Source organism: Mesoplodon densirostris, chromosome 9 (genome assembly GCF_025265405.1).
Source record: "Mesoplodon densirostris isolate mMesDen1 chromosome 9, mMesDen1 primary haplotype, whole genome shotgun sequence".
Classification (NCBI taxonomy): Eukaryota; Metazoa; Chordata; class Mammalia; order Artiodactyla; family Ziphiidae; genus Mesoplodon; species Mesoplodon densirostris.
In genome coordinates, this window is record NC_082669.1 from 11,790,354 (window position 1) to 11,807,654 (window position 17,301).

Consider the following 17,301-nt stretch of genomic DNA (forward strand, 5'->3'; position numbering starts at 1 on the left):
GATTAAATTGACAGAAAGAGTGAAGGCAGGTTTTTGAGCCCAACTCTCTGACTCCAAAAAAAGGTATTCCTTTCACTGCATCGAGCTTTCATTTTATGCTTCTCTTTTCATCAAGCGTCTATAAGCTTTTTCTAGATACTAGTTCCTATGTTTGTACATTATTTTAAAATTACTTTTCCACATTTAATACACTAATTCTCATCCTTATTTTCTAATGTTTTAATTACTGTAAGAGACTCCTGACTTGATCATCTATTTCTATTCCCTTTCTTCCAAGCCAGCTGACATGGTACTGGTGGGTTTACATTCTTAAGACGTCACTTCTACTTGGTTACTCCCTTACTCAAAAATATTTATTGGCTCCTTCCAATCTTTATAGTAAACTTTCTACCTTGGAATACAATTCCCTTCACCATCTTGTTTCAATCTATTTTTCTAAGTATATCTCCCATTTTTCCCAAATACACACAGTCCTTGAGCCAAACTGATCTGTTCATGGCAACCCACCACGCCGTCTCTTAAACCTACCTGTGTCTATAGGGATTCCTGCCTCTGGTTCTCAGGACATGCAATTTTCTTCATCTGGAAAAGCTATAAATGCTACTCTGTACTGAATTCCTATGATCCTCCAGGAACCATGCTTGGAGTTTTACAGATATTATTTCTAATCTTCAACAGAACACTGTAAACAAAAAACAAACAACCCAAATGAAAAATGGGCATAAGATCTAAACAGACATTTCTCCAAAGAAGAAATACAGATGGCCAATAGGCACATGAAAAAGATGTTCAACATCACTAATTATTAGAGAAATGCAAATCAAAAGTACAATGAGGTACCACCTCACACTGGTCAGAACGGCCATCATGAAAAATTCTACAAATAACAAATGCTGGAGAGGGTGTGGAGAAAAGGCAACTCTCCTACACTGTTGGTGGGAATATAAGTTGATGCAGCCACTGTGGAAAACAGTGTGGAGGTTCTTCAGAAAAGTAAAAGAATTATCATATTATCCAGCAATCCTACTCTTGGACATACATCCAGACAAAACTATAACTTAAAAAGATGCATGCACTCCTAAGTTCATAGCAGCACTATTCACAATAGCCCAAACATGGAAACATGTATCGAACTACATTAAACATAGGAAGAAAGGAAGAATCAGAAATGGCTCAGATTTCAAGTGTGAGGGATGAAGAGAATGATGCTGCTGCTCAAGGGAATGGGGGAGGGTTCATCAGGAACTACGGTGAGTTCACTTTCAAACACTTTCACTCTGAAGTGCTGTAGGACTAGCCACAAACTGAAATGGGGGTGGTCTATGTGGAGGTAAACATTTGGGGTAAACAACTTCATCTCGTGATGGTGGAACCTAAATGTCCACCGACAGATGAATGGGTAAAGAAGATGTGGTATATATGTATACAGTGGAATACTACTCAGCCATAAAAAGAATAAAATAATGCCATTTGCAGCAACAGGGATGCAACTAGAGATAATCACACTAAGTGAAGTAAGTCAGAAGGAGAAAGACAAATACCATATGATATATCACTTACATGTGGAATCTAAAATATGACACAAATGAACCTACCCATGAAACAGAAACAGACTCACGGACCTAGAGAACAGACTGGCGGTTGCCAAGGGGGAGGGGGTTGGGAGAGGAATGGAGTGGGAATTTGGGGTTAGCAGATGTAAGCTTTTACATATAGAATGGATAAACAGCAAGGTCCTACCGTACAGCACAGAGAACTATATTCAGTATCCTATGATAAATCATAATGGAAAGAATATTTTTAAAAAGAATGTATATTTATGTATAACTGAATCACTTCACTATACAGCAGAAATTAACACAATATTGTAAATCAACTATACTTCAATAAAAAAATTAAAACTGAAAAAAAAACAACACTAAGCCTCTCAGTCCTTAACTACTAAGGAATTTATACAAGATGACACAATTACTAAGAAAATGGCATGTCTGCCTACAAATCACATGTCCTTTCAGTATTCTACACTGTGTTCTGAATGCCTTTTTTATCTTAAATTTTATCTATAATTAAAAGTAGAGCTAAAATCATAACTTCTTCATATCACATTTCTTATATATAAAAGCATGTAAAAACTTTAGAGGTCTCTCCTCTGAACTCCTTAAATCTTGTGTGTGTGTATGTGTGTGTGTGTGTACAATTCTTTTGACATTAACTACAAACCTCATGTACCATAGTTCTCTTTTCATGTATAGCTGTAGTGTTGCCCTAACTATATTTTATATTCTTAAAGAGTATCATTTTTCATTGTGACTACAGTTCGGAACTTCGGTAGAAATGTAAGTAGGGCTGAATAGGCAGAGAAATCACTTGACGATTTGCCAGGGAAAGGATAATTCAATGAAGCCGTGAAATTATTCTTTAGCTAGCACAATGAAGGGCTAGATAAATGCACAGTCATTGAAACAGGTTCATTTCTCTTCCTGCTCGCACAGGCAGCCAGTAATGTCTCTCGTTAACCCATACGTGGGTAGAATATAGAAATGACAACAAACAAGAGTGAAAATACAGGGACAGGGGTTAGCGTTTTTGTGACAGCTTTCAGGCTTTCACGTGCTCCACGTGGTACGGGAAAAGGAGGAAATAACCAGATTAGGATTCACGTAGCATGAGTCATAGAAAGGGGGTCAAAGTTGGTACATACAGTGAAGTTCTGCAATGGCTGGGTGAGGTCTGAATCTTAAAGCAGCGTTCACAGCAAGGGTTTGCATGGGGTGAGTTGAATGGATTTTGCAGAAGGAAGTACCCCAGGAAATCTTAGAGTCCATATGCAGGCCGAACATGTAATATCGAAAAGCCACTTGCAGTTATTTAAATAAAAATGATTAAAATTAAATAAAATATAAAACTTAGTTCCTTAGTTGTACTAGCCATACTTCAAGTGTTCAGTAGCCACACGCAGCTAGGGGATGCTGAACTGGTCTGTGCAGATACGGAACATTTCCTTTCACTGCAGATGAGTTCTGACTAAAGTACCAATAACATATAGTATTTCAGATTTTTGTTTCCAAAGCCTACAGCGTGTCAATTAGTATGAGTAATAAGTTGGATAATTTAAGTAAATTGCAATAAGTTCAATTAGTACTATAAAAGTGGTGCCAGTAAAATTTTCTATTTTTCACAGAATATTACTTTCAAGTTAGGATGGAGTTGAAAGTACTCGATGCAGTTGCGTTTGAATTCGGCATTAACATATTTTTTAAGTTGAGAAAGGGCTACGTGGCAACAGGAATAGCCCAAGGTTAATGATGAAAGGCATGAAGTTTCACAAAATGTGTGGGAAATAGTACGTGATTCTTTTTGATTAGGATTTAGAATAAACATAGGAAAGAAATGTAAAATTTAGGAGAAAAGTGGATTGAGATCAACTAGTGTAGGCTTAAAAGTTTGTCTTAAATTTAAACAATGGATGTGTCATAAGAGACATTTGCTGCTTGGGAATATAAATCTTCCAGCCCCATGATGCCAGATTGAATAAGTGTGTCATTAAAAGAAAAGAGGAAGTAAGATTCTTTAAGGGACTGCTCCAATAATCAGGGAGAGAGAGGGAACTATGTGTCTGGATAAGGGAGTTGGCAAAGGAAGTGGAAAGGGAGAAAAGGATTTGAAAGCGCTTTTGAGTGCTATCGCACTACATTAAACATAGGAAGAAAGGAAGAATCAGAAATGGCTCAGATTTCAAGTGTGAGGGATGAAGAGAATGATGCTGCTGCTCAAGGGAATGGGGGAGGGTTCATCAGGAACTACGGTGAGTTCACTTTCAAACACTTTCACTCTGAAGTGCTGTAGGACTAGCCACAAACTGAAATGGGGGTGGTCTATGTGGAGGTAAACATTTGGGGTAAACAACTTCATCTCGTGATGGTGGAACCCTAAAGAGGAAACGAGGTTGCCTGGAGAAGGAACAGGGGATTTAAAAGACAGAAACATGAAAAAACCTGGCTTTAGAAATGAGTAAGAGAGAAAGAATTTAGTGAAGACAAGGTGTGAAGGCAGAAAAGGAGAATAGCCCTAGCATGAAAGCCCTAGTGAGAGAGGCTTCAGAGGAATGAGTGGTTAGTAATCTCCAGATTTGCAAAGAACTCAAGGACAACTCCTAAAAGAAAAAGGATTGGATGATCTCCCTTCTCAAGTACAAGTTTGAAGAATCATTCCAGTTACCGACTCCCCAAAGGATCAGTTGAAGCCGCTGTTACAACTGCATATAGTTCACCCTTTCCTACTGCCGAGTTCTGTCTCCCTCCGTCCATACAGGTATATCTGCCAAAGGTGTTCTCCACCTCTCTTCTTCATGCAAATCTGCCTCAGAGTCTGTTTCCAGGAAACTTAATCTGAGAGAGTTGGTACCAGGAGTGGTCCCTTAGAAGCAGACTGTAAATGGGATATTGGAACTAGATTACCCACCGCCCACTCTCAACCTTCAGCCAGCAGGGCAATTAGGGCCCCATTACTGGTGGTAGGTTTATGACTGATAGCCCCCGGCTTGCAATAGCAGTTAAGTTTTTTTTTAATTTCACTGGTAGTAATCTGAGATTGGAGATCAGTGAGAGACGATATATAAGTAAGAAAAATCTCAGTGTTTGAAAGAGTTAGGGCAAGTAGAAATTATAAGGACAGTAGCATCATGGCTGTTGCTGGGAGCTATTAATTCACTGAAAAATGACAATGGAAGGCCAAGGGTGATTAATCAGAAACTTAATGCAAAGTCCAAAAGTCAGAGGATCTCCTGTAGAGATGAAGGTGGGAAAAGTAATGATCAGGCATAGGACTTAATTATAAAGATAGGAGAGTCCAACAGAAGATTGAATTTTCAACCTTGGCAAGACTGTAACATCAAAGTCAAGGTCTTCATGGAAAGGAATGGGACCTAGATAATTAGAATAGGGACGCCTGAGTTGATGCATCAAAAAATCTTGAATCCTTAGATTCTACTTGGACCTTCTGAGCTGGCAAAAGTGTTACACAATTCCCTTTTAAAGATAACACCCCCTCTTGCATGAAGACAATGCAGAGTCCTTTGTCTTATAAGGTAATATTCAATCTAATGAGGATCTATATCCACTGCTTCAGGAGACCAGGTTAATAACTATAATCTACTTATGACATAACCTGACCAGGGAAGTTCTGGACCTGCTACCAGAAGAGAGAGCCCACAAACCAAAAGAGCTCCAGAAACTAACCAACATGTACTTGCAGGAGCTAGATGAGTGTATATGTATATTTATATACATACCTATATATATTTGGATTTTAAAGGTACTAGATCAAAGGAAGGTGGAACATCAAGTTGGATAAAGGCCCTTTCCTATGATATATGATGCCAACCCCCTAGGAAACAGTACCAACATATTTTCTAGGATGGCTCTTAGAAGCCTAGATAAAGTGTTGTCCCAGGGCAAATGGTAGAGGAAGGTAACAAAAGGCTCAGAGAAGTTGGCTTCCTAGACTGGAAAGATAATCAGACTTTAGGAAATGATCAAACAGATTTCCATGTATTAAAATAGTAAGGAATGCACTGGTGTGGGGAGGAATTTCAGCATTATTGAGATGGTTCTCTATAGGCAGGGGTTGATGACAGAAAATGCAATTACAGACCTCGGTTTCCTCAAAGCAATGGGAATTATAAGACCCCAAAATAATAGAAACCAGGTACCAGCATTTAATTATGAGCACCAAAGCAGGTGTAATATTATAAAGAGAGTAAAGTTCAGAGTGACAGCCAGCAGAGCCTGATATGCAGAGACCTATGGAAATAGTTAATAGAACAGAGTGTTCTTAAGACCAAAATAAGTGAACAGGCCATATGAGTACTGCTGAATTTAAACAACCCCGAGTCAAGGATAATTATTAGAGGAATAATGTCAAAAAATGTCTTGATCCCTTATCCTGTTTCCAGAACTGAGCTATTTCTCAGAGCCAGATCCCAGATACTGAAAGATCCTCATGAAGGAGAAATCTTCAACACCATGACAAATGTATAGAATGAAGATTCACTAAACATATCCTAGGAGGTCTGATTGGACTTTGATACGTGGGGACCAGCAGTAGCATTGTGACCCTCATGTTAGAGAGACATATGGGAACCAGGTAATAAGTGTATCCTGGACCACATCAATGTCACAGTGGGCCCAGTGGATTCACAGACCTAGCCAGTAGTTATTCCTCAATTCCCTGAATGTATAATTGGAATGAGTATATATCGCAGTTGGAATGAATATACATGGCAGACTCCCCATTTTGCTTTTTCTGGCTTGTACAGTAAGAGTTAGCATAGTGAGGAGCATCAGATGGGAGCCTCTGTTACTGCCCCACCCAGTCCCCAGCTGTCATGGTCCTTAAATGGAGTGGAGTGCACCAGTCTTTGTGCTCCACTTGAGTAAAAATCTGAAGGACCATCTCAGCTTTGAAGCTCCCCAGAGGGCTGGCTAAGTTCCCTGTTGCAACTCCACTGCACTCCAATTTCTCCCTTTGCCAATATTGCTTCCCTCACTCACTTACGTGGAGTATTCCAAAGAACACTTTCCAGTAAACTTTCTGCATGCCTTTTTCATATAAAAGGCAGTTTTTATGGAACTTGACCTAAAACAATTACCTTTTCAGGTTGGTCTTTCTTGGATGTATTACATAAAATTCAAATCGCTCATCCTTACCACTACCCCCATACTCCTTATGTCCATTCTCTGTTTTCTTTTTTAAACAGTTGTCACCATCTATAATTCTATATCCTTGAAATATTTAGTGTGTTTATTGTCTGTGTGAACACCCCTATGCACTCACACACTAGAATTTGAGCTCTGTGAGAGGAGGCATCTGATTTGTTTACTGCTGAATCTCCCTATGCCTGGTACGTAACAATGGTTAAATATATCAATTGTTGAATAAATGGATCCCTGCCATTCTAGAGGTAATATTTCACATTTGCAATCATTTGGGAAGGAGAATTGTACATTTCCAAGATGGAGCAAAGAGCTGTCAAATAGCATATATCTACTGATCACTCACTATTGACTGATTAGTTCAATAAACAAGATTTACTTCTATGTACTCTCAGTTTGGAGCTTACAAACAGAAGAGAGGTACAAGAGGGCATGGTCACTGCAAAATACTCTGCCTAGTTAATGAGGATGGACAAACTGATCGGCAACAGATTCCTCTTAGGGATTTGAAAAGTAAAGAATCACCTCATGGGGGATAGTAGATGTGAAGCATATTGGAGAATATACAGATTAGGTTCTCTCTTAAAGGATGATTATATGAGAAAAAGTCAGCCATGGAAGATCAAGATATTCTTAGTGAGAAAAAAAGCATGAGTGAAAGCTAAGTTGGGACACCTTATTAGGAAGGAGGTAAAAGCCCAGATCTAATAGAGAATGTGTTATGAGAAGTCATGGGAAGTACATTTGGAGAGTTGGGTGGTGCTGACTCTATCACTGAGTGCATGGTGGTAGGATTCATATAGGAGACAGTGATAAATAAGAAGTTCTTTTCCAACACGGAAAGTAGTATGATGCAACTTGAATTTGAGGTCATTTAACATGGCACAAGCAGACAGGTTAGACTGGGATAGGGTAGAGACTAGAATCAGGAAAGCTAAATAAGAGGTGGTTGCAAATCATCAGGACTGAAGTTACTGAGGAGTAAGATTAAGCGAGTATGTAGTGGAAATGTTGCATTAAAGAAGTATAAAAGTTTTTTTTTTTAAGAGACAGAATTTGGGACAGGAAGAGCTCCCACAGGAAATAATTATCTACTTTGTCAGTTAGGCTTGTAACATTTTTTATTTCCAATAATCATTGTATATAATTACAACCTAATCCATAAAGAGGAGTATGTAGAAAAATAAAGGTAGAAATCAACTGCAATGAATAAAAATATGTATTTGCACTACCTCTTAAGATATAAGAGCTGCTTAAGGCTGGCACTGTAAACTTATTGCACCATCTGAATGTGCTAACTTGAAACACCAAGTTTTGCCCTATTCTCTCAAGATGGAAAGACTGCTCTCAGGAAGTCCCCAAAGACATGAGATATCTGGAGGAAATACCATGCACAGAGCTCCCAGAAGTGCACATCTGAGTACAATTAGCAAAGAAGAGATAGTTTGCCTCAAATATCATGGGAATACACAAGGATAGAGGTCATTGCTAAGGGAGCCAGGACTCAAACCACCCAGGGACCCAATGCCTGAAGTCAACACCTCCTATTAGATATGGAAACAAAATAAATAATACAGATGGCAACCTGGTTTGACAATTTTCAGAAGGAGCTGAGCCACTGAAGCCACTTATTGAAGTCAGCCACATGTCACAATCTCAGGGGAAATCCATCTTGATGACTATTTTAGATCCGGCAATACCGGCAAAAGAGACATCTCTAAAAACGTAGGTTGACATCTCAATACTAAAAGCAAATGGTAAATAATCGCACATTATCTCAAGCTAGATGTTGAAATATAAATGTAAAATGGTGATTATTCAAACTGTTTAAAGGCTAATGTCCCAGTCTGAAGATTCAGAGAACCTGACCAAAAACAGACAGAGGAAAAATTATGACACCATATAAGCTTGCAGTATTTCAGTGACCTTTAGCGCTGAGGACTCACTCTCTGTATTTTACCTCCTCAATTTTCTTTCTTGCACAGCCTGTTGCCCAAAGAAGATGTTGCCAATCAGGTTTGTGATTTTTTTTTTATAAAGGCAACAATGTTCTTAGAAGTCATTTTTGAATGACTATTTTAAAAGACCATGAGGCTCCAACAGTGTGTTTTGCTTTGTGTGTGTGTTTGGGTTGTGCATGCACATAGGTGTGTATCTATGTGTGTACACAAAGTAATCTGCCTTTTTTAGCTGGTCAATACATAAAACTCTAACATGATATGGTCTTGAATAGCTTTATGTTTCTGTTTTAAAGAACAAAATTTATGGCCACATTTTTCCTTGAACAAAAACATCAAATTTAGTTACCTTTTCCTATTGTCATTGTCTATCAATTTTCCCTCACTATGGAGCAGGGTTTAACAATAGAAAGGAAGTGTGCTGGTGTTATTTTTAAGGCTGAGAAAAAAAAAAGGGGGGGTAAATATTGAGTTAACAGTTGTCATTGTATCAATAGATACTGACATAATTTGTGACTAAAATTGGGCTTTTATGTTGATTTTTTGAGTCACTCTAAAATTTCTAGGGTGTTGAGATAGACCCACTATGATGTTGAACCTTGGAAAGAAATGCTAAACATACTGTCACCTCAGCAGAGCACACACAAAAAAAGGCCCCGGGTCTCTATCAATTTTTTAAAAAGAAATAATTTTTGAACATTTCCTCTGGTTAGCACTGTGCCAAATACTGTGGAGGACATCCAAGCTAATAATATGCTGTGCTCACTCTAGCAGAATTTACTGTTTTATTGTCGTCATTTTCTTGGGTCCAGAAAGCCATAATCCCAAGTGAAGCAACATGGATTAATAGCTGTATTAACCTCAGCTCATTTTTGAAGTTGTGTCCCAGGCACCCAGGGGAGAGGGATGGGAAAGAAGTCTTTCTCTTTTCTCTGGCTTTCTCCAGCCTCCCTCCCTTAAATATAGACACATCCTGAATTTTATGTCGAGATTATTTTAGTCACTGATGAAAAAAATCACATAATAATCTCATAAAGTTGATGACCAAACATTCTGGGTTACACAGAAAAGTGGAAATTCATAATTTTATACAGTGCAGAAAATGCACAACTCTATTCCTGAAAGAGCTGGTCCGTTTTTGTCAGTAACCCACTTAGGAAGTCCTACTAAAATGCATACCCTTTCAAAGCCAGGGTATGTCCCCACCAAAAAGCTATGAGGTATATTTACCTGAATGCAATTATACAAAGTACCTTATCCGTTCATAATTGCTATGGAACATACAAGAGTCTTTTATATTCAAGGTCCTTTACATTCAATTTTTATGTAAAAACAAAAGGCAAAAAGATTTTAACTGGGGCTTCCCTGGTGGCACAGTGGTTGAGAATCCGCCTGCCAGTGCAAGGGACATGGGTTCGAGCCCTGGTCCGAGAAGACCCCACATGCCGCAGAGCAACTAAGCCCGTGCACCACAACTACTGAGCCTGTGCTCTAGAGCCCGCGAGTCACAACTACTGAGCCCACGTGCTCCAACTACTGAAGCCCATGCACCTAGAACCCATGCTCCGCAACAAGAGAAGCCACCACAGTGAGAAGCCCGCACACTGCAACTAGGAGTAGCCCCCACCCACCGCAACTAGAGAAAACCTGCACGCAGCAAGGAAGACCCAATGCAGCCAAAAATAAATAAATAAAATAAATTTATAAGAAAAATAAATAAAAGATCTTAACGTTTGTGATCTTGTGTTGCGGTTAGCATCGACTCTGTGTTCGTGGGTGAGTATAAATAAAGCAGTCATTGTAAATCTTGTTCCCTTGGGGCAGGCCCTTTGCATTGCAGAAGCAACACCACATGATTTGCATGGACCCTCACATACCTACCTTTCCACATCCTTACACTATCATACAATGGCTTTGGATGGATGAAATCCAGAAAGTTTTGACTACACTTATGTATTGACAGCCTAATATTTTATGTGACAAAGTAAACAAAGCAGGACTATGTATTGAATTTGACAGCCTATTTTCTTGTTCTATGAATATGCAAAACTCCACCTGTTCAGACTTTGCCCATGGTCCCACAAGAACAGCACCAACATGCTGATGGACTGACTATATTCTAACGTTTCCCAGTTAGGCTGTTCACAAGTCTCAAAATGTGCACTGAGAGATTTACCTGCTGCCAAAGGTAGCCAACTCTGTTTATAAGGAAAGCATCACTTGACTACCTAAGCACTTTATGCTTCATATGACCAAAAAATTATACAACAGAATTTCTGTCCCCAAGCTTGCAGCTCGTCAAGAAGGACATGGCATCTATTGGGGTAGTCAAAAGGCATGGAACATATTTAGGTGTATTTACTCTTCTTACTTTTCAGGAGAAACCAAATGACCTACTGTTACAAAGAATACTGCTTTTTATTCCCTCAGTACCAAATCAATCAAAGTCCTTCCAGCACAGCAGCTGTTGCTTAATGGCCCCAAAGAGTTAATGTATTGCTTGAATCAAACACATTTCAGTGTCTCCACCAAGCGGATCCTCAATTAATGTTGATGGGTTGACTTTCTCACAAGCAGTAAAAGCTCAATTTATAGAAATCGATCCTAAGAGATGAAAATAAATAATTTAAGAGCACTGTGTGTTGAATTCTATGTTTGGCAACACAGTGATGTGTATAGATGTAAGAATTACATGTATTTATTTCCATTTTTTTAAATAAAAAGCTGTTTTCTAGTTGGCTGACAGATACTAAGTCTCGGTTATTTTGAGTCATAATCTAAGCATAGCAAGGCTATAAATTTGGGTGATTCAATATAAATATTCTGATAGTGGTATTAGAGTGATTATGAAGAATTTCAAGACGTATATCTAAAGACAAGACACAAGCTTGTTCATTAGTAATTATAATTTTAAATCATGTAATAAAGATTGCTTATTAGTGAGAAACATTCTATTTGAACTGTTCATTTCAGGTTATCTTTAGTGTACAGATTTTGACAACTTTCTACATTATTGTATGCTATTCTTTAAGGAAGAAGAGCAGGTTTGAAGATGTGTCAGAAGTAACCATTTAATCTGAAAGCATAAAGAATTTTCTCTTTAGCTTCCATAGGGTTGTATGGTTTTTACCCTTTGATCAGGTGACAGCTCGAAAGCATCTCCTTAGTCAAAACAGAGTCTTAGAAAATGAGGGAATGGGCAATTGGGTATTTCAGCAGAGCATTGCTTTTACATCCTATGTCCAAACCAGAGCTGTGCTCTACATTTCAAAAAGTTTGAGCAAATAAACTGACAAGTATCAAACACTACAAGATAGGAAGTGGAATTAGTTCAGAGAGCAAGGAGTCAGCCAAAAGATCAAAAGAACTGGAGAAAAAGCTTCAGGAAGATGCTGAGCGAGATGCAAGAACTGTAAAGTTGCTGTTATTAGGTAATACCTTTTTTTTTTTTTGCTTTTGCTTTTAAAACCCTGATTTTTTTTCAATTGTGATTTATTTATTTTTCTCAAACTTTAATTTCAAGGGTATTACCATATGGGAGATTTATTTTCAAAATGTGTTTGGAACTTGACTTTGTGTGCTCTATAAATATTTACTTATTTGTTTAGCATTTTATTACATGTCTTTTGTTAAGCACAGAGACAAATATTTACTAGATGGTTCAATTTCTCTACGTCAATAATCTTTTATTATTTTTTAAAAAACTTTATATTTTTTAAAAAATGGACATTTATTATGTTATTGTAGCCTAGTCATTTCTTGAATACCAACTTCTTATATGGAAAACAACCCTTTAATTACAAGTTATAAAGATTTATGTCATTTTGTTTGAAAATATGTTGAGTTGTTTGATATCAACACTAATATGTTATTTAATTACTTGTACTGTTAAAACCAATTAGTCTCAAGTTATTTGGAGAGTAATGATAAAGTACTTTAAATTATACTAATAATATTTAGGCTTCTGAATACTGCCTGTAATATTGTCTGTATGGTTGAAAAATACTCCATTTAAATCCTTTTAGGATATTTAAATATTCATTCAGGTCAGGAGTTACATCTCTTCTATCTTTTATTCCCTCAAAATTCAGCACAATATTTTACCACAACTATAAACTTCATAAATGTTTAATGAATTGAAAGAATGAAAATAATCTAGATGTCACACATTTTTCTAAAAATTTTTAACATGTCACTAGAAGATAAATATATTTTTGAAATAAAATAAAGACCTATGAAAAGAATACAAAACAGCTTTAATTTAATCATAGCTGTATGTTTCTCCTACTCCTAGTTATACACAAAAGGACTTCATTTTATTTCAGAATTGTGAATCTTTCACACAACAAAATGCTATCATTTGTGTGTATGTGTGTGTGTCTGCATGTCCCTTTACTGTGTCTAATTTGCTCCTAGTAGCAAGAGTATCTCAGAAACGAACTACAGCATTCCCAGCACTTGCTCCTCCAAGGAAAGGAAACGTTTTCTCCCTTTATGCCCAAGTCCTGAGGCCTCACACTTGCCCACAGCACTTGCAAGTAACCACCAAGGTAGGCTGATAAGTTGGAAAGATGTAGGGGTCAGCTCTTATGAAACCAGAAAAGAGACCTTCCCTAACACTCCAGAGTATTCTCCGAGGCTTTGATCAAGAGTCAAAGTAATAAGTGGACATAGAGAAAACAAAAGATGAGAGGGAAAACCAAGCATTCCTGCAAATGCATCCTGTGTCCTTCTTATACTAAGAACAGTGGCATAGGAATAGGGATACAGAACATTAAAAATCCCTATGTTTGAAGAAAATTTCAAAAGAATAGACATTTTCAATATACCAATTATTTTTAGATTAAAGTGGTGGGCTAGATAAAGAGGAAAGGGTAACATTTTAAAAGAAATATAAGAGTAGCCCCCGCTCGCCACAACTAGAGAGAGCCCACGTGCAGCAATGAAGACCCAACACAGCCAAAAATAAATTAAATAAAGAAATACATTTAAAAAAAGAGATATCGAAGAATCTTAGTGGTATTATTACATCTTTCACTTTCCTAAAACAATCACAATTGCACAAATTCATTTCCAATGTTACCATACAATAAGCTTGGATTCATCTGGTTCCAACAATATGTCACCAAATTTTTCTGTCACATCTTATTTACACAAAATGAATCAAATTCTCTTTAGCTTTTCACATTTCAATGTCCAAACACTTGACTAAATTTTCCCTTCTGGACTCTATATGAGTTCTATATCTAATGATTAAGTTGTCAAAGTTCAAAACAATAAAGTTTTGTAACAACTCTGCTTCAATTCTCATGTTTTGAATTGAAAGCAAATTCTCTAACCTACAATCTTTATATTCAATTTGGCGTCATTCAAATATCATAAAAGCATTCAGTGGAACTAAACAAAACCTTCCCACCCTCAAATCCCCTAACTAATGAAATCTATCTAATTTCTCCCATCATTGAGACAATGTTTCTCACTCATCAGTCTGGTCTGAACAACTGTTTTTAAGTTTATCAGTGAGCAGACATCATGTGGGACTAACCAGGTAAGCGTTGGGAGTAATCAGTCCCTGAGTCTAGCTCTATTTTTATAAAAATTAAAAATCTGAAAAACATTTTCAACAGAATTCATTCTTTATGTTGATCCTCTTGTTATCCAATGAATTTCTAGGTGCTTTAACACAACTTTCCAGATTTAACAGGTGCTGTAAAGTAGATGTACCATTTGGTATTACTGAATACAAGGTTTCACTTAATCTGAAGACCTATCTATATCAAAGTGCACTTTACAACTAAAGGATCGCCTTGCAGACAGATTCCCTTTTATTGTACCTTTCAGACATTCAGTAAAATTATAGAAGAGATGCAAAATCTGTTCCTAGAAGCAGGCTTCTAGGAAACACTGGAGATGACATACATTCCTGGCTCATTTGATGACTGCTATCAAGACAATAATGTCACATACTTTAAAAAAAAAATTAGCCTGTAAAGGTGCCCCAGGAAGAGTGCATTTTAATAAGAAAAACAAATGTTAATGAATAAGCTGTTCTCTTTTGTAAACTTCCTGTTACTTTTTTTTAAATCTTAATTTACAAATGTTTGATTAAACTTGTATTCTATTCAAAAGAAATACATGTCATTTGATTGTGAAATCAATGTGGATCATGTTTCTGTTTATCCTGTCCCCTTTCTTTATATTTATTATTTCAAATTTCAGTTCAAATTTATTTATTTACCACATTACTTTTTTTTTTTTTTTTTTTACTTTTACAAATTTCTATCACAGAGCTAGTTAGATTCAAAGCTGCGAAGTACAGGGAAAAAATTAGTTTCGTTCTTTCTTCATATCTGAAACCTTGCCTCATTCACTCTACAATTTTTAGTTATGATATTGTAATGAGCTTTTAGCCAGTGATTCCCAACATTGTCATGGACTGTTCATCACTGGTGTTCTATTCCTTTAGTTCTAAAACCATTTATTTTTTATTTTTTTATATGCTATCTTGTAAGCATCACACTATCATTTTTTTAATGGTGCCATCTGAGTTTTATCATTTTAAAATATTATTCTAGTCACCTGGCTCTTAGAAACATGAACCTGGATGGAGTCTAAAATTTCTTAATCTACTTTAACTATGTTTATATTTACTTACTAATCAACATCAAATTTTCCAAATTGGTCCACTTATTCAACAAGTGGATGTTTTAGAAGATGTTCCATTGTTTTAGTATGACAGTAGGAGAATTATAATAATTCTGACACCGTGTAAAAGCCTGTTAGAAATTAATTGATAAAATAAAACTTGCAAAGCAGAATTAGCTAAATAGGTTTATCCACCTGGGAGAGTGGAGAGAATACAATTTACAATTCTGGTAGAAGAGAATGCGTTTTAAAGCCATTTGAGGTAAAACTGATTTGTTAATATTTTCATCAAGTGTTATGCTTTTTTCACTTCTCTGAATGACCTCAGCTAGACACATAACCTCAGAGAAATGATGGGTATCAAAGCATTTGGTGAATTGTAAAAATCCAGACAAACGTGGTTTACTCTTACTGTATAACAGATTACTAGATCTGAAATAAATTGAATGTCAGTAAATGTATACAGGTTTTCTTCCTCTTATGTACATCAGAAGGAAAGAGGACATAAGATTCATATCAAAGTTGTTATTTTATTGTATTTGTTTAAATAGGTCTTTATTTTTAAAAAGTATTTCTATATATGAATGGGAGTGGATGCAGAAAACTGGAGGTGTCCCTGAGTCACTGGCTAGAGTATAAATTCAACAAGTGTAAGAAGTTCTGTTTTGAATTTCTATTACACCAACAGAGTCAATGCCTGTCTGTGGATGTGATCACATACACAGATCCCCTGGAATAATTATGCTACACTTAAAACTTGCAAAGCAGAATTAGAAAGAAAAAAAATTCTTTCTCATCACTAGGGATAAGAATCTTGTGAACAACATGTAGAACTTATTTCTGAATAAGGTTTCCATTTTTTTAATTGAAGTCATTCTTTCCTTTCTGTAATATCAATACATTTTTGTTTCAAAATATTTTACAATATTTTATTTTGTTTCTAAAGATATCAATCTTGAGAGTGCACAAATATTTTTAATACAAATGTTTAAAATGGCTTTTCAGTAAATGGAGAGAAAACAGGCAGAAAAGGTCTACTTGGAGAATTTCAAATCGTCTCAAAGCAATGAACTATTTGCCCCATAACAATTTGAAAGTTCCAGAGGAAAAGCCAAATATTTGCAGTTGTATTCATTTATAAAGAATGGCAGTTGGCAGCATCTAATAGCTTTGTACAATGTCCCTTTTTTCTAATAGGAAAAAAGCACTTAGATGAATGTTTTGCATATATTTGGTTGTTTGTTTTAGATTAATTTATCTCAAATAATCAGGACACATTAACCATAGGCTCGTAAGTCTCTCACATAAAAGATGCAAACCATTCATTAAGGCATTCCATATTTACCCAAATGATGGTATTTGTTAATGAGATTAAATATCCTGTCTTGCTGAGAATAGCTCCCGTTAACTATAATTTAACAGAACCTCTCTAGTTATATCACAGAGCATTTTTATATTCATTTGTTTTATTCAAACCTGAATTATTGACTCAAGAGCAATACTGTACCTTTAAAAACATTCATATAAGCAACATGGGCAGTTAACAAAAATCGTTTACCCCTCCACTGTGTTAGAAAGGAATGAGGGTAGTGAAACATTTGATGGTGTAAAGGCTCCGTGATATATTTTACATAAAATAAAATATACTTCCAGTTAAGATTTAGATTCAAATTCAGAATCCATCTCCTTATTTAAGTTTCCTCCAAATACATCAATGTAGAATTTGCACCTAAGGAGGCAGAATTCAAGGAGAAACTGAGGGTGAAATTAATCAAGATATGAAAATCTCCATTCTGTTTACTAGATTCTGATGCTAATAAAGTAGAACTCGAGGGTTTAATTCCTGCCTCAATATTTTATATTCAAATAGAACAAATTTGCTATTTAGAATTGTTCCTCTTTTAAGATATCTGGAAATTTCACTCTCTGACCAGCATGCGATTCTTTACTATCTCATACTTGTTCACAGTTACTGAATGTCCTTT

General features: G+C 36.4%; 1 protein-coding gene across 1 annotated transcript in view; it reads left to right on the forward strand.

The window, feature by feature from the left end:
* Positions 1-1,123: 1,123 nt before the first annotated feature.
* Positions 1,124-17,301, forward strand: part of GNAT3 (G protein subunit alpha transducin 3) — a 68,858-nt gene continuing 52,680 nt past the window's right edge. The window contains 5 exon segments of the mRNA XM_060108838.1: positions 1,124-1,250; positions 3,704-3,805; positions 4,232-4,311; positions 11,813-11,878; positions 11,985-12,102. Of these exon segments, the coding sequence (XP_059964821.1) occupies positions 1,124-1,250; positions 3,704-3,805; positions 4,232-4,311; positions 11,813-11,878; positions 11,985-12,102 (493 nt within the window).